General features: G+C 35.3%; 2 protein-coding genes across 2 annotated transcripts; one reads left to right on the top strand and one right to left on the bottom strand.

Annotated features, from left to right (window-relative positions):
• The first annotated feature begins 7,206 nt into the window (after positions 1-7,206).
• Positions 7,207-10,120, top strand: LOC135846507 (uncharacterized). Its single transcript, XM_065365631.1, has 2 exons — positions 7,207-7,673; positions 7,843-10,120. The coding sequence occupies exon 2, from the start codon at positions 7,847-7,849 to the stop codon at positions 9,896-9,898; it is 2,052 nt and encodes a 683-aa protein (XP_065221703.1). The 5' UTR covers positions 7,207-7,673; positions 7,843-7,846; the 3' UTR covers positions 9,899-10,120.
• A 3,095-nt stretch (positions 10,121-13,215) lies between these two features.
• LOC135846500 (uncharacterized) lies at positions 13,216-17,842 on the bottom strand. The gene is made up of 3 exons (XM_065365619.1): positions 17,560-17,842; positions 15,410-17,426; positions 13,216-13,791 (listed from the first exon to the last, which is right to left on the bottom strand). Exon 2 carries the CDS (start codon positions 17,424-17,426, stop codon positions 15,444-15,446), a length of 1,983 nt encoding a protein of 660 aa, XP_065221691.1. The 5' UTR covers positions 17,560-17,842; the 3' UTR covers positions 13,216-13,791; positions 15,410-15,443.
• Between the last annotated feature and the right edge of the window lie 868 nt (positions 17,843-18,710).

Below are 18,710 nucleotides of genomic sequence, written 5' to 3'. Positions count from 1 at the left end.
TTGATAAACAACCTAGACATTTTTTTGTAATTTTTGGCAATTTAAGGTAGTACAGTAAAACTATTGAATTGTTTAAATTCTTGGTAAAAAGTAACACTTTTTGGACATTTTGTGGAAAAAAGTAAGACATTAATTTGAAATTTATTTCAAAAAAACGAGAAAAAAATGATACTTTTTCCCAACCTATTCTTCAAAATGTAAAACCTCTTGAAATTTTCCCATTTTTTGATTAAAAAGCTAGATTTTGGCATTTTATGACAAAAAAGCGAAACTGATATTAATCAACGGAAGTGCTTTTTGCCAATTTCGGGGAAAAAAAGCAAGACTTCAATAATTATTGAAAAGAGGTGAGACTTTTTGGTATTTTTTACAATTTTTGCAAAAATCCAAACTATTTGGAAATTATTGATAAAATGCGAGCATTTTGGATAAGTACTTAATTAAAAAAAAAAACAAAAACAAAAAAAACGAGGAAAATTGTTTGCCTTTCTTTGGATTTCAGAGTCGATGGGTCAGATGACAATTTCTGTTTTAAAACTGCTCAAAAAAGCTCTGATAATTTTGAATTCATGCTGATTAGATTGGTTGCATGAAACCTTCATTAAAGTCTCGAAAATCAAGATCTCATTTTGACTTGAAAATTTCTCAAAGCTGTCAACACTTTCAGATGGAAATGTTTTATTTTCTGTCAAAACTTTTACCCGTTTTGATTTGTAATTTTTAAAAAAAAGATAGGTAGGGTCACGGGTGGTTAGTTGTCCATAATTGTTAGTTGTCAAATTGCGTTTTTAAAAAGATTCACGAACGCTATCCAAACGAAACCTTCATAATAACTTCATGCTATACCTACTAATGTTCCAACATACAAAATTGGCAACATAGCTTTTTATTTGGGGATACAGTTTTGAAAAAAGTGATTTTACAGGTGCGAAGTTACACATGTTAAATTGGAACTTTTCGTTTTTAAACAACAAAAATTTGTCGAAAGTAAATAAATTATACATCAATTTAAAGGAAATTTTATCACGGATTCAGTAATCACATGTACAATTACAAAAAATTTCGAAATGAATAAAATTTTTTGGTACAAAGTGAAAAAACGAGAAGTTGCTAGTTGTCAAAAAAGGGAATATTGTTAGTTGTCAATGAGACAGTTTACCAATATTTGCATCAAAATAGAAAAATATTTTCAGAAAATTATCTATTGCATTATTGAATATTTTTTTTCTGCTTTTCATTCTATAAAACGAACAAAAAAGTTGAATTGATTGATTTATCTACGCAAGAAAAAATTCAAAGAATGACCAGTCAAACAAAAAAGTTTTTTGAAGATTTTGAAGTCGTTTATGGATATTTTTTCAAGTTTTTTGGTCTTATCTGAAAGTTTATTCCTTCTCACATGTTTTCTTTTTAGAAAATTTTCGAAAATTGAATTGTTTGACAACTTACAACAGGGGTGGTTGTTAGTTGTCACAAAAAAGTACCTCACTAAATCCACCATTAACTATTCATCACATGAACCAAAATTCAATTTTAAAAAAAGAAAACATGCGCAAAGAATCAAGCTTTCAAATGAACCCAAAACCGCAAAGAAATATTCATAAATGGCTTCAGAAACTTCAAAAAACTTTTTTTTTTGACAACTAACCACCCGTGACCCTACATATTGAAAAAGTATAATAGAGAGAAAATTTTGGAGTTGAAAAAGAAACTAAGACTTCGTAAAAAAAAAAAAAGGTCAAATAGGTACTCAAATACCTAAAAGACTTGTTAAAAAAAAAAAAAAAAAAAAAAAAAAAATATCGCAAACATAATAATATCGCTCAGGACAGAACAATTTCAATCAATCACGAAAGAAAGTATACAAATCAGGCAAAATTTCAAAAACTAGGTAATATTTGCTGTATCTACTATTAAAACGAATTGAAAAGAATATTATAGGTATAGGGTGTGTCAAAAGAAAGTTTTACTTTTCAAAAACAGCTATACCTACACTTAAGATGAACAACGAGTAAAAATGAAAATTTTGACAGCAAAAAAAGGCTGAAAGACTTTAGTGGTAAGTATTCAGTTTGAAAATTTCAAGTGCAGCCCTTGGTTCTGTTAACACATCAAAATTGATTGCTTCACCCGTTGTAAAATTTGATATTTTATGGGTGTAAACTTTCTTTTGACACACCCTGAAAAAAAAATTACAACCAAGTTGAAGGTAATAATTAAACATGAAAAAAACAGTGGAATCGAAATCCCAAATGATCAGTATAGGTAAATATAAGTTACTCGTAAAAGTAGAATTTAAACGCTTATAAACAGTTTAAGCTGGTGGTATATGTATTTATCAAAATAAAATCTTCACCTCGACCTCTCACATGTTATAAATTTCTCAACAGCCCTCACATCGTTTACTAAGTATTTTTAATAGGTAGCTGGCCTAAAATTTTGACTAAAAAACACCGGATCAAATCGCTATTTTCTCTTTCGATTCCCCAAAACACACCAATAATACTCTTCATATGCTTCATCCATGAATTTCGAGTAATGAAAAGCTCAAAATAATAAACGTGTAACTACGAGTATCTCCTACTCCTATCCTTGTCAAGAAAACCAAGTAACAATTTCTTCCAAATAAAAAAAAAAAAAAAAAAAAACTCATCTTCTTTCTTCTCATTTTTGCCATTTTTTTCTTCTAATAATAAACTTTCGGAGATTTGTAAATCCAAAAAGGAGATCGATAAAAATTTCCTTTTCTCTGATGAATACATACTGGCTCGAATAAAAAATAAAAAGATCCAAGTCGAAGATGAAAAGCCTTAAACATGCATTCAAAAATTATAATATTTTAAAAAATAGGAATAAAAGCTCGTGCGAAGGGAAGGCAAAAAAGCATTCAAAAATTAATAATTTTTCAAAAGTAAAACAATATTACTTATTTTTGATATGAGAACTCAATTTTTCAACCCTTCCCTCAACTTTGGTCAAAAAAAAGAAAAGGAAAATATGATCTAGCATTTAGTGTCCATAAATATACCTAAATGTTGAATAATAACCTTACCAACGTTTGAAATCTTTTTTTTTTAATTTTTAATTTTTTTAAAAATTTTTTATTTTATTTATTTTATTTCAAATATGAAATATGGTGGTACAAATTTTATTTCTCACCGCCTCAATGTGCCACAAGGCCTGTATGAGAGAGGTTTAATATGGACCTGCTCCTTCGTTTATTTGATTTTGATGTTCGTCTTTTCGATTAAAACAACTAACCAGTAAGTACTTTTTATATGTATTAATTATTATAAATAATCAAATGCATCAAATGTATTAACCTTGTTACTTGTTAGATATAACAATACACGTTAGATAACTAAGGTAAGTCAACTAAACGTAATTTAGGTTCATCCTATTCTGAAAGTGGCAAAATACTGATATAATTTTCATAACAAATCGTAGGTATCAATGCTCTTAGTCGGGGAACCCACTTAAGGATGAATTGCATCCCCCCCCCGTCGATCCTCTGGGACAACCTTTTTCTTAAAAAGGAGGAGTCCTAAGGAACATTTCTAGCCCTTGTACTCAAACAAAAAAGTAGCTCTACTTACAAAATGGCGGCCATTTTGATTGACAGGTCAGCCGAAATCGCAGATTTTGCGTTCCAACATAGGACTTGCACAACATTTTTCGAACTGTACAAAGGTAGATCGAAAGATCAAGCAAAAATTTATCACCTGTCAAAATTTCAAGTGCTAAAATGCCTTTTTCGATTTTTAGTGAATTTTTGAAAATCAAATTTAGACCAAAAATGAGGGAAAAAATCAAAATTTTACCAAATTGACCAAGAAAGCTGAAATTTGAGACATACCCTATTTTCGACATGCCAAATCGATTGGAAACGGTTTCAACCCGTTTTGAGCAGTTCTGGAGCCTCCAGCAGATTTTTGAAACTCGAAATTCCCACAAAATCCCATCAAATTGGAGTTGTAAAGCTAAAATTTTTTCTAAAAACTACTTTCAATACACTACAAAGCACTGCAGGTGAATTTCAAGTCGTATTGGAGCCTCCATCGACTTTTTGAAAATTCCTGAAACCTTCAGCAGATTTTTGAAACTTTAAACCTAAAAATTTTATCAAATGGAGATGGCAAGTCAAAATTCATTCTGAAAACTAATTTTAATGCTACGAAGTCGTCTGCTGGTGGATTTCAAGTCGTTTTGGAGCCTCCAGCCACTTTTTGAGACGTCGTATGGAGTTTTTTGAAAAATGAAATTTCCAAAGCTTCAAAAAACGATTTTAAAACCATTTGAAACTACCATGTAGTCGACTTCATATCGTATTGAAATTAGTTTGCGAAGTAAATTTCAGCTTGTCAACTCCATTTGGTAAAATGTTGCGAGAATTTCAAGTTTCAAAAATCTACTGGAGGCTCCAGCAATTTTCAAAAAGTCGCTGGAGGCACCAAAATGATTTGAACGCACTTGAAGTCGTCTTCAGAGGGTGTTAAAATTGGAGGGTCCAGTAATTTTCAAAAAGTCGCTGGAGGCTCCAAAATGATTTGAACCTACCTGAAGTCGTCTTCAGGGGGTGTTAAAATTGGAGTGTAGAGTAAATTTTCGCTTTCCATCTCCATTTTATGAAATTTTGTGAAAGTTCAAAGTTTCAGAAATCTGCCGGAGGCTCCAGTAATTTTCAAAAAGTCGCTGGAGGCTTCAAAATTGCCCATCTTTATTTTGATGAAATTTTGGGGGAAATTCCAAGTTTCAAAAATTTACTGGAGGCTCCAGGAATTTTCAAAAAGTTGCTGGAGTCTCCAAAATGATTTGAACCCACCTGAAGTTGTCTTCAGAGGGTGTTAAAATTGGAGTGTAGAGTAAATTTTCGCTTTCCATCTCTATTTGATCAAATTTTGCGAAAGTTCAAGCTTCAGAAATCTGTCGGAGGCTCCAGTAGTTTTCAAAAAGTCGCTGGAGGCTCCAAAATGATTTGAACCTACCTGAAGTCGTCTTCAGAGGGTGTTAAAGTTGGAGTGTGGAGTAAATTTTCGTTTTCCATCTCCATTTTATGAAATTTTGTGGAAGCTCAAAGTTTCAGAAATTTGCCGGAGCCTCCAGTAATTTTCAAAAAGTCACTAGAGGCTCCAAAATTGCCCATCTCCATTTTGATGAAATTTTGGGATAATTTCAAGTTTCAAAAATCTATTGGAGGCTCCAGGAATTTTCAAAAAGTCGCTCCAGGCTCCAAAACGACTTGAAATCCCCCTGGGTCATTCCGCGTAAAGTGAGAATATCGTGTCCAGATGGGATAGCTCCAAAACTGTAAGGGGGACAATAATTTTTTGGGGGCCTATGGTTAGGGGACATTGTCCCCTACATTTTAGTACCAATCAGGCAGGTGGGGGGTGGGTCATTTTCCCCTACCAATCAAAAATATAGCTGAAATGTCCATCGTCGTGCGTGTCCCAGGGCATGTTTCTGTTGCCTTGTTATGGGTTTTTGGACCACTGATTTGAAGTTTAACTTGAATGAATGAAATATTCTGTGTGATATAAGTTGAATATTCGCTTAATGGATCATAAATTTTTTTTGAGGTTCCTCAGTCTGAGTAAAACCAACTAAGAAAACTGTCCCATGGTTTTTATTTTTATTTGTCCATCGTCATGCTTGATTTTGTTTTGGCCATGAGGTGTACTTATATGAATTTTTTGAAATTCTAAAATGGCAATCCTGATGACATCTCATCATACCTACATGATCCAGGTATTTTTTTAATGTCATTGTGAGAGGGACTCACGCCACAGCAATAAATTTCTCTAAAACTAGAAATTTCAACTCTGAATGTCCATGGTCATGTGTTATTTTTGCCCCTTCTTCCCTAATTTGAAAATTTTGATAACTTACACCAGAAGTGTATTCAAGTACACTAAGTTCAATAAGCCATCAACTTTTGCAAAAAAAAGTTAATCCCCTCCCTTAATTACTGAAAAAGAGAAATTTTGTCCATAGGCATGGCCAACATTTTTTGTCCATTGTCGTGTTTCTGCTTTTTAAATAAGCAATTAGGCACAACAAAAGACTGATTGACACAACTACAGACATTTTTGACATTGACAGTCATCCATGACATCGATTGCTTGTTTTATCCGCTATCACAGGCTCTCGTCATGTCAAACATGTCCATCGTCGTGTCAAGCATGTCCATCATCCATCATCGTGTAAAAAAAGAGCCCCCTCGCCCCTAATAGTGGAGCTCCTGCTCCGGAAACATGCTCAATGGTCTCCACCAACTCAACATTAACAATTTTGGCCAAAAAAAATTTCAAAAAATAATTAGAAAATTTGAAAAAGTGTCAAACATGTCCATCGTCATGTGAATCATGTCCATCGTCATGTAGAAAAAAGTGCCCCCTCGCCCCTAATAGTGGGGCTACTGCTCCGGAAACATGCTCAGTGGTCTGCACCAACCCAACATTAACAATTTTGGCCAAAAAAATTTCCAAAAAATAATTTTAAAATTTGAAAAATTTTAGATCCAATTTTCTCACTTTACGCGGAATGACCCCCCTGCAGTTTACTTCGTAGCGTATTGAAACTAGTTTGCAGAGTAAATTTCAGCTTTCCAACTCCATTTTGGTGAAATTTTGTGGGAATTTCGAGTTTCAAAAATCTACTGGAGGCTCCAGAACTGCTCAAAACGGTTCGAATCAGTTTCCAATCGATTTGGCACGTCGAAAATAGGGTATATCCCAAGTTTCACCTTTCTTGGTCAATTTGGTAAAATTTTGATTGTTTCCCTCATTTTTGGCCTAAATTTGATTTTTAAAAATTCACCAGAAATCGAAAAACGCACTTTGGCACTTAAAATTTTGACAGGAGATAAATTTTTGCTTGATCTTTCGATCTACCTTTGTACAGTTTGAAAAATTTCGTGCAAGTTCTATGTTGGAACGCAAAATCTGCGATTTCGGCTGACCTGTTAATCAAAATGGCCGCCATTTTGTAAGTAGGGCCACGTTTTTTTTTGAGTACAAGGGCTAGAAATGTTCCTTAGGACTCAAGTAAAAAATGACGAATACCTACCCGATGAAATCTTTGGTTTTGAATGACTAGATGAGTAAATATTTCAGTACCTAATTCAGTTTGAAACTTTCATTTTTTGTCGAATAGCTTATCATTACTTACATGTGACAAAACCAACCATTGTTTTATTCTCAAAAATCTGATCTTTGAACCCTTAAAATTCATTTAAACGTCAATAAGGTTCGGAATCTTTGTAGTTTTTTTTCGTCGTGGAAACGGTCGGTTATGTCTTATGTCGTCAGAGCGTTTGCATACTATGTAAGTATTATGACTCACCGATTTTTTTCCCCCTCTTTGCCAAAACAACCGGTTCGCCTTCGCTTTTATTTCACTATGTAATCTACCCATAAGCCTGGAAGAAACAGTGCCCAGTAGTGTTGGTGGAAGAATTACGATAAGACATTGTACACAGCTTTTAAATCAAATCAATACTACGATCATTTCTTATTATTCTGTTACTGATTGTGTTCGAGATCTATTCCTATTACGTGAACAAGTGAACTTATCGCGAGTTTAGGTTTCTCTACCTATTGTCTGAGAACATTTCAACCTACAATCCGGCGTTATTTTCCAGATCATTCGACATCTACCTACCTTAAATTTCGGTGAGTACAAAATCTTTGACTAATATTTAGGTACGAATGCATTTTTACTAAAAAAAAAATATCTCGCAAGCCTTTAAAACAAATTCATAATTATGTATATCGTTATCAAATGAATGACGTAAATAAATCCAACGTTGCTAATTATCATTCCTTGTGTGGTATTTTCCAGCAATATGCCTGACATCAAATCAGAGACTGTTTGCGACCTGTGTTTTCGTCCACTCACATCGGATAGTCCCATCAAGGAAAATGCAACCGAGAAACAAGATGCAGTATTCATGACTAGATGTATGCACTTCTTCCATAAAAGTTGTCTATTGGACGCGTTTGAAAAACTGCAAAACGTCAACGCTGACGGCGATAAGATACTCTATTGCACACATATGGGCTGCTCCAGACCAAACTCTCCCAATAAACAAGCTTGCCAGATGGATATTTCGAAGGAAAATGAAAACGTTATGCCCATTCCAACATCTTTAAACTCCGAACAACAACAAATTTCCGAATTAAAAGCCATCAACGCAGCCTTACACGATTTAGCAGAGAGTTTGAAACAACGATTGCTGAATGCTGAAAATAAAATCACCGAACTTACGATGCAATTGCTGTGCACGAGAGGTAAATACGAACGTCTGATCGAATCTACAGTCGATAATATTGTATTACGTGGTGTAAATAGAAATAATCCAACTCCAACTCCGCCTGGATTATCGAGTATTTTTAATACTAAAGCTGCAGCCGAAACCGTACCGTTCCTAGCACCGAATCTGAACCTATATTCAGCTCGAACCGAAACCGTAGCCGAAAATTTACCGACGAAAACTCTCGACTTGTTTCCATCGATTTCGAAAATGCTCACGAATATCGACTTGTCATCTACTGATAAATTGAAACAAGATACACGAACGCCTGTATTCGATGAAATATTCAAAACATCAGAAGCTAAACTACTCGTAGATGATCGAGAAAGATATCGAAGCTCCTACGCTCAGGCTCATCAATCCATTCCATTGAAACCGGTAACTTGCAGGTCTACGAACGATTCACGTAATGTAGAACGATGTAACGAATTACCAAGTAATAATCATGGAAGATTTCAGCAACGATTTCTGCGACCACCTCCACCATTTTATCCGAATCCGACGAACGTCTATCCTACGAGTAATGCTTTTACGATAGCAGGATTTCAAAGTCCAGAAGGAGTTCTATCTGCAGCGATCTGCGCCTACAACGTAGTAATTCTAGGCGACGTTCATGCTCTTGGCTTAGCGATGTGGCTCACTCACGACCAACCATATCGAGAGCATCTGTATAAAGATTTTTATCGTCGGGACCTTCGTATTCGTGATTTAATTACGATACTCGCCAGATTTCAAAGATTACCTCCCCGTCTAATGATTTCAATCGGTACGTACGATGTCGCCTGCCGAACAACTAGCGGAGACTTCTTCGATCATATGGTCAAACTAGCTCGAGTACTCGGTAACAGAAACGTACGCGAAATTTTCATCCTACCTCCTGTTGCATGGCAAGGTCAAGATGAAACCGCTTATAACGAAGTGATTTCAGCGCTTGAATTGTATAATTGGGATAAATGGAGGAATATCGAGTATTTTGTAGGATATAAATACGTACAAGATTTGGAAAAGATACCACCTCGAGTCTGTGATGAAGTAGGTCCGTATCACGATCGTGATCTGTACTTACTGGTTGGAAATCGAATTCGAGACGACCTATTTATTCCGTTGGTGAAGAACGAATTACGACCTTTTAGTCATCCTATTACAATGCTTGAAGATGAATCAACTGCAGGTGTTGAAATGGCAAACGTACTCGTACCTCATCCCATTCTCAGTCAACATCATCAGAACGTGAAACAACATCCCAATTGTGAGAATTCGGCGACGAAATTATTGCAACTGCAGCAATCATCTAAGACATCGTCGTGTAATTCAACTATCGCTACGAGTACGATGAATCCTCCACCTGGCATTTCTCCTTCGGTAGCGTCGTTTATGCAACCAGTGATGACCTCACAAAGTATAACACGAGCAGGAGTATCCCAGCAGTCTGAGCAGTCGAATCAATTGAATCCGCTAGCTGTACCATTTCCAGCTCCTGTACCAATCGCAATGCAAACCATTGCCGAAGATGTGGAGGAGGAGGACGTATACATAGATCAGCAACATATCCATGATCTTACGAAAAATACGCCGGAGCACTAGAGAATGAAAACGATAATATCGATGTGTTTAAAAATCATGGTCAAACACGTACCTACCTATTATTTTGTCCGATTATTTGATATTGCTTTTTTTTCTTCAAAAATCCATTTCTGGATAGATTTTGTGATGATTTAAAAAATAATTTTTGTTTAATTTTTTAGTATATATCGAGTACCTACTTGTACGTTCTTATTTTGTTGATTATAATATGTTGTGAGTGACTGCGAGCGTTTTTATTTTTCATCCTTCTTCGTGTTGAATCTATTTTTAATTTTTTGAATCATTGAACTATTTATTGTGTTTTTGTACATCTGTGAGAGTACCTTATTGCAAGTTTTTACCTTTTCCCATCCCTAGCCTGGTTTTTTGGAATCTATAATAATATTGTAGTATTTCAGAGGAATACTGAGAAGCATATTGATTGGGATTTGGGAGTTCTGAACTATAATATTACTCGAGACTTCAATCTTACAGTCTCTTTCAATGCACATTCAAGTTGAAACTGCCAGAAAGTGCCAAACTTCTATTGAAATATCTATCAAAAAATGTCACATTTTTCGCCAAAAATTCAGGAAACAATAATTTCTAATTTTATTATGTATAAAAATTATTACGTCCCGAAATAGAATGAAGAATTTTGAATTTTCAACCCTTCATATTAAAAAAATAATACCGTAATAAATTTCCTGAAACCTGCATGACAATGCTTGGAAAAATGATGTGTAATCGATCAATGTGGGATACTAACACGCGTTGGACACGTTCTGAGGTGTTGAAGTTCATTTCTACAGATTGTATTATGAGTACCTACCTACCTAGGTGCATTTCTCAAGGAACTTTTTTCAAGAATTAAAGCTTTTTCACTTTTTTTTATTTTTCTTTTGGTAGTTTTTAACAATTTTAGATATAATAAAGCGAGACTTTTGAATTTATGAACAGCTAAAAGTTTTTGTGAAACACAAGACTTTTGGACACTTTTCGGAAAAAAATGAGACTTTCCGAAATTATTTGCAAAAAAAAAACGAACGTTCGCGAAAATTTATGGCAAAAGTGAGACTGATAGTTTAGCAAAAATTAGGTAGAACTTTTTAGCTACCTATTATTGACAAAAAATTACGTTTTTTCGCTATCTTACAAGGGAACCTCTTCAGGTGTCACACTCCGATTTGAACAGGACCGCGATGTTTGGAAAGAGCATAGTCTAAAACACTCAAAACCAAATTTTCAGCTGCCCAAGTTCATTTTTCGATTTTTGGCGAATTTTTGAAAATTCAAAATTGACTGTTTTTGGCGATTTATGCTTTTTTCAAAAAAATGCGTACTTGATCAGTAAACATGGTCAAAATAAGTCCCAAACTAATATTAATTAGCCAAATCCAAATTTTACCATTTCCAGGCCTCCTGGAGCCTCCAGCCCTATTTTTCAATTTCTCCAGAATTTTGAATTTGCTCCAGAAGGCGATGAATATGAAGTTGGGCAGCTAAAAATCGAGTTGTATATTACACTCGACCAGTTTAACGAGTTTATCTACATTTGAGCCGATGCTGAGAGTGACACCTCAAAAGTGGCTTTTTGACCAGCTTTTTTCAAAATTAAAAAAATTCAAAAAATCGAAAGTTTCCCATTTGTGTGGAAATTTTTGAAATTCTCGCAAATCGCTGTATTTCTTCAAGAACTAACCCCCGGAGCGCAAATTCTACCATTTCCAGCCGTTTTGGAGCGAGAGTGACACCTCAAAAAACCACTCTTGAGGTGTCACACTCAAAATCGGCTCAAATGTAGATAAACTCGTTAAACAGGTCGAGTGTAATATACAACTCGATTTTTAGCTGCCCAACTTCATATTCACGCCTTCTGGAGCAAATCCAAAATTCTGGAGAAATTGAAAAATCGCACTGGAGGCTCCAAAATGGCGGGAAGTTGTGAAATTTTGATTTGGGGGATTAGTTTTGGACATAATACAGCGATTCGCGTGAATTTCAAAAATTTACACACAAACGGGAAATTATTGATGTTTTGGATTTTTTAATTTTGAAAAAAGCTGGTCAAAAAACCACTTTGGAAGTGTCACTCCCAAAATCGGCTCAAATGTGGATAAACTCGTTAAACAGGTTGAGTGTAATACACAACTCGATTTTTAGCTGTCCAACTTCATATTCACGCCTTCTGGAGCAAATCCAAAATTCTGGAGTAATTGAAAAATCGCGCTGGAGGCTCCAGCATGGCTGGAAATGGTGAAATTTGGATTTGGGTAATTAAACATTTTTATTGATCAAGTACGTACTTTTTAAACAAAAACATAAATCGCCAAAAATAGTGAATTTTGAATTTTCAAAAATTCGCCAAAAATCGAAAAATGAACTTGCGCTGCTGAAAATTTGGTTTTGGTGGTTTTAGAAGCAATACCTGAACAATTATTAAAAAGAATTGAGATTTCTGGAATTTTTAGCCTAAAAAAAACCGACAACTCTTGGCAATAATTTGAAAAAGTGAAAAATCTGTCGCTATTTTGTTAAAAGAAATGAGAATTTTTTCAAAAAGCAAAAATTACACTACCACATTTTAATGGATTTAATGACAAGTTTTTCGACACCCTCGAGAATCTTGACCAATTATATAAGCTCAAAATGATTCAAAACTTATCAAGAAAGTCTTTGATGAATTCGTACCGAAATTTTAACCCATTTTGACAGGTTGCATGAAACCTTTACTTGATCAAAATAAGTCTTGAAAATAATGATATGCGTTCTACAGTGTTGAAGAAATGCTGCAGCTAGATGGATAGCAGTTCTTCAAGTTTATTTTGTATTGTTTTCTATATTTTTTATTTTTTTTACTTAAATCTTCCTCGTAACATAATTATTTGCAAAATGGCATGTACTTTGTTTATTTGTATCTATTAATACCCAAATTTTTTTTGTACTTCCCTGACATTGTAATACAGCGAAAGCTGTCGACTGCAATAAAGAATTTGAATTTGAATTTGAATTTGAACCTTAGAATTCTTCAAACCTTCCCCTCAAAAAAATTGATTGAAATTTCTGATTTTCCACCAAAATTTTAATCCTTCTTGACCAGTCAAATGACACCACTTTTGAATGTCCGAATTTCCGAAAAATCATAATTTCATTATGGCCTCGAAAATTTTTCAGAATTGCTCAAAAAATGTTCTGATATAAATGCTTCATTTTCATATAGGTACCGACATTTCAACATTTCTATTTTTATGAGTCGTAACTTTTGATTTGAAAAAAAAATTAGATACCTATGAGTATACCCTAAAATTAAGAAAAAATTTTAGAATTGAAAGAGAAAAGACCGTGTAAAAAAAATATATTGTAATTGTAATGTCATGATTGTCGAAATCTGTATAACAATATATGAAAGTAATAATGGACTCTATGTCGCCTGGATATAATTTCAGACAAAACAAAATACATGAACTCAACATCCAACGAGAATAAAAAAAACGAAAACAAATAAAAAAAAAATTATAAACATAATAACAATAACTATCTCATAAAATAACACAATTTCAATGCACTTAACACTTATCATTAGAAATCACGAAAGTATACAGATCGTCAGTGATAAGGGTGACTACTTCAGTCAAAAACTAATACACAATACCTATAGGTAAGTCGAGTTTAACAAATATATATAAATACAAAACAGTGAGACTTTGAACACATATAAATCCCAATGATAAAATAAAATAAAAAACGAAACTAACAAAATGTAGGTAAGCTCCTTCTTAAACGAAACAAATCCTGGCAGGTCGTGAAGCTTCAATAAAATAAAAACCATTCTGGAGTACTCGAGATTAATAATGTCGGACCGAAAATCCCTGGCTTCAGCTTGGAAAACAGGTACGTACCTGTGCAATTTTTCTCTGGAAAAATAATACAAAATACATTAGATTAGAATTTAAAAGCAAAATGGGTCATTCCAGCATGTCAATTCGACCAAAAAAAATTCGATTTTGAAAGTCATGTCTGCAAATTTCGTTCAATTTTTTTTTTTTTTTTTGGAATGTCAATCCACACAATAGGTAAGAAACCCGCAATCAGTTTGGTCCCGGCCCCCTCAAGAGGGTGGGTGAGGGGGCTTCCATTATTTTCACGTTGTCTCGAGGTAATCAACTTCAGCAGCGCATTCCTCCGAAGCTATGATACTTTGATCAAAACTGATTTCACAGTTCAAGAAGGCATTGCATTTTGAACTTTTTAAGTGTTTTGAAATTCTCAAATGTTGAATGTTGAACTTTCAAATTGAAAGTTTAAATTTCAAAATGGCGCTGTAAGTGAGAGCTACCATTTAAATTTCTGAAAAAATTTCCATAGATGTACCTTTTGATGCTTTTTTGAAATATTTAATTTTTGAGATGGGATCTTTTAATGGAAAGGAAGCATCCCCTCCCCCAAATTTTGGCAAAACTTCCGAAAAAAAATCTGGGTTATATGATATATCAAATTCTATGTTTTTGATGACGTTGAACACGAATATGACGTCAGATTTTTTATTGGACCCCATCCACGGCTCTCAGCACCTCCCCAAATGGGGTAAAAGTTCAAAAAAGTGTTTTGTTAGTGCGACACATGAAATGGAATGTTTTTGGTGACGGTGAACACGAATATGACGTCAGATTTCTGATTGAACCCCATACACGCCCCCAAGCACCACCCCAAAAGGGGGGTAAAAGTTTGAGAAAATGTTTTGTTCGTGCGACACATGAAATAGTATGTTTTTGGTGACGCTGAACACGAATATGACGCCAGATTTTTGATTGGACCCCATACACGGCCCCCTACACAAATGAAACAACTTTTTTGGACTTTTACCAATCAGGAGAGAGGTTCTGGGGGCCACAGTTAAGATCAATTCGAAAAACTAAGGCTATATTCGTGTTCAGCGATATCGAAAACATACCATTTCATGTGTCACACGAATGAAACCATTTTTTGTACTTTTACCCCCTTGGGAGAGGTGCTGGGGGCCGCGTATGGGATCCATTCAAAAATCTGACATCATATTCGTGTTCAGCGTCACCAGAAACATACAAATCGATATATCACATGCCCCACATTTTTTTCGAAAGTTTTGCCCAAATTTGGGGGAGGGGGTGCTTCCCTACCATTAAAAGGTCCCATCTCGAAAATTGAATATTTCAAAAAAGCATCAAAAGGTACATCTATGGAAATTTTTTCAAAATTTTGAACGGTAGCTCCCACTTACAGCGCTATTTTAAAATTTGAACTTTCAATCTGAAAGTTCAACTTTCAACTTTTGAAAATTTCAACATACTTGAAAGGTTCAAAATGCAATGCCCTTTTGAGCTGTGAAATCAGTTTCGATCAAAGTATCATAGCTCCTGGGCCTCTCCTCTCACTCGTTTTAAATTTCTTTCTAATAAATTCGTATTGTGCCTATTTTAAAATGACAATAATTCAAAAAACACCACCAGAGTGTAAAGAATAAAAATGTAAGTGAATTTAATCGCTCATTTATACCTTATAGAATATAGATAGGTACTGCTTTCATCCATCAGGTCTGATGTCCATTTAGAGTATTCCACGGAGCCTCAGCTTCAGCTTCATTTACGTCAGGTAACGCCATAGCCACAGGAATAAAACGATCACGAATGGCTTCCACTAACGGCGCATATTGGTCTAACGCATACATCGGACCCTTATCTTCGACTACTGGGATCTGATCACCGATAGCATTGGATACCATCTCTGAGAACAACACATACTGGCCACCAAGAGTCTTGCTCCAATCAGTACTCAAGCACTGAGCGATCAAATCTCTATTCGCGTCCGCGTCCATCCCTGGGTGCGTAATAATAGGCAGAGTGTACAAAACTTTGACCTGGCATTTCTTGAAAATCTGCAACAGATCCTTAAAATGGGCCAGAAATTGCTCAGATGGCATATTTTGGCTCGCATCCCAATTCCCAATACATAAGATGATCCTTTCAGGGAGCACTGTGAAGTAAAAATTCAGATTCATGACCAGATCGATGATACTGAGGTTACGTCTGTACAACGATTCAGAAAGCTGATCTTTGAACGGTTTGTTTTTGAGGATATAATTTGCGACGCTTAATGCGTGACCGTCGCCGAGTAGCAATACATCGTAGGCGAGGATGGCCACTTTACACACCTTTTCAGTAGGATCTTGAATGCCAGCAACGGTGTAACCCATTGGAAAAGAATTCAGAGGAGAGAAAGGGTTTAACTTTGGTGGTGTTATACGAAAACGCTGCCAGTATCTTTCGTAGTCGTGGGTGCTCGATTCACTAGGTCCTTTCCATCGTTTAGCTTCCGGTGAGCGATCTTTCTGCGCAGTAATGGCAGTCTTTTGAGCTTTCATTTTTCTACGATATCCACTGCTCGATGATCTGGAACGTCTGGAACGTCTTGAAGAGCCTGCTTCATCCGCAGCAATCGAACCCAAACTCTCACTGCTACCGCTGGTATTACGAAGCGAATGGTTTGCGTTGTGATTACTCGTCGTACACTGCCTACATTCCGAAATAGGTTCTTCTGTCACTATGCATTTCTTATCAGATGATTGTTGGCGAAGATCTTTAGCATGATGGTGAAGTGATGAAGGTGATTTCATCGAAGTATCGGTGGTTTCTTTCGGTTCTTCTATCGACTCTGGAAATGGTACGAATTTATTATCGCTAGATGGATCTATCGTCGGTACAAAATCTGCCAACACGTTGGGAAAATCTGCGATTGATTCGATCATAGGACGTTCTGGTTCTTTATTTGGCGAAGTAGCCACATTAGACTGGTCTATTTTCTCTACTCGAACGATCTCTTCCTGATTTCGATCAAACACATCGTTCGAACGTGAAACCGGAGCAATTTCCGGTGTCTGTGAATCCATTACTGATCTTGGTTTCGACTGCTTCAAAGTGCTGAGGAGCTCAATGCTCGTCGAAAGTACAGGAACACCGAAGTCAGGTCGAGATGTACACTTACAAGCAACAAGATGATCGGTTAACTTCTCAAGGGCTAATTCGTAAAGATTCTTCGCATTTAGCTCGGCTGTTTCGGCTTGACTGGAGCGTTTATCAACTTTAGCCCCGAGCTCGGAGTAGTTCTTAATATTGGCTTCGAGTTCAGCTATCTTGTCCTTGGCTGCTTTCAGAAAGGTTGTTAATTCTTCAACGAGGTTACACGTCGCTACATTTACAATTAGACGTTCTGATAATTCTTCGACGAAGTTACACTTTTCATCAGTTGACTCGACTATGATACGACGATCTTTAAGAATAGCATCGATTACAAGTACTTCATCACGGTCTAGAACTTTACCACATTCTGGGTGTCGACAAGATACCGGATCTGATGGAATTAAATCAACGAAGCAGCTCATATGCATTAAATGACGGCACGAGGAGATCACTATCGATTCTTTGATCGTATTCGTATTGTTTTCTTCGCAGACTGGACTTGTGGTTGTTACTGATCGCAGGCAAAACATGCATAGCATCTCCGTCACTGTGGGCATCTGTAAGGAGGAAAATACATAAGTACGATTACAAATTACAACATATTCATAATTAAGGTTACTGATTTTCACATTGTAACACTGAAAGCTTGATCGAAAAAAAATACATATGTAGGTATTATTCATTGCTTACCTTGTATACGACAGTATGGTTCGAAAACGATGAAATGGAAAATGAAAAATGAAGATCTCTGTTAGAGCATAATCAATACATGAAAGGAAGTCGTATTACATTCGCTTCGCACCTGTCTGATGCATAGATGCAACATTCGCAGTAGAAATGAAAATGATCATTGATCGTGCGGTATTCCGGCAAGCAGAAGTAAGCAAAAGCAATGCGATAGAGAGCTACCCCTTCTTTGCTGAATTCGCTGATTATCTCTTTTCACACGTCGCAGAAACCGGTTTGCTTTATAGCCTTTCATTCATGTAATGATATGATTGCGACTGCGTAGATGCTAGGTGAAACCTCGTTGTGTGTTTCAGTCGAGGTTGTTAGATAACTTGTTATGCCATTTTCTAAGAATTATTTTTAGCACGAAGCTATAGCATGCACCTCTACCTACCAGCCATTTGATTCTTTCGTACTTCGTAGTAGGTCGACATCGAGTCGAGTAACGTTGTACATTGATTTGAATGAGACCTTATGAAAGAATATTACGATGAATACAATCCGAAGTACCTACTGAAAAAAGAAAAACAGCCTGATTCTTTATTTTATCGAACTTCAGTTACAAATTCGAGAACTTCTTATCCTCATCATCATCAGTCATCAGAGAAGATCTGACCCCCTCAATCTCATAGTGTATTAGGTCTAATAAGTCGTCTTGCTTTTTGCCAAATGCTGTAAAAAATTCCTCTGCTTTTTAACAATATTGCCAAAAGTTGTCGTTTTTTTAGCTAAAAATTCCAAAAAGTCTCACTTCTTTTCAAAATTGTAATTTGAAAAAAACTGAAAGATATCTTCTATTTTGTACAAAGGTGTTGCAAAAAGGTAATGATTTTATCATCATATAAGTAAGTAATATTTTACTTTTACTTTTTGCTAAAACTATCAATCTTACCTTTTCCCATAAATTCAAATTGTCGCAAATGTTCGTTTTTTTTGCAAAAAATTTCAGTCTTTACTTTTTTCCAAAACGTGTCTAAAAATCTTACGTTTTACCAGAAATTTAGGTCTCTTAAGAATTCAAAAGTTTTACTTACTTTATAATTATTACCTTAAATTTCAAAAATTAACAAAAAAAAGTCATGTTTTTTAGCACAAAAAAAAATGTAAAATAA

The sequence above is a fragment of the Planococcus citri genome, chromosome 1 (assembly GCF_950023065.1).
Source record: "Planococcus citri chromosome 1, ihPlaCitr1.1, whole genome shotgun sequence".
Classification (NCBI taxonomy): Eukaryota; Metazoa; Arthropoda; class Insecta; order Hemiptera; family Pseudococcidae; genus Planococcus; species Planococcus citri.
The sequence above is the reverse complement of the archived record's forward strand: the minus strand, read 5'-3'. Positions and strand labels throughout refer to the sequence as shown.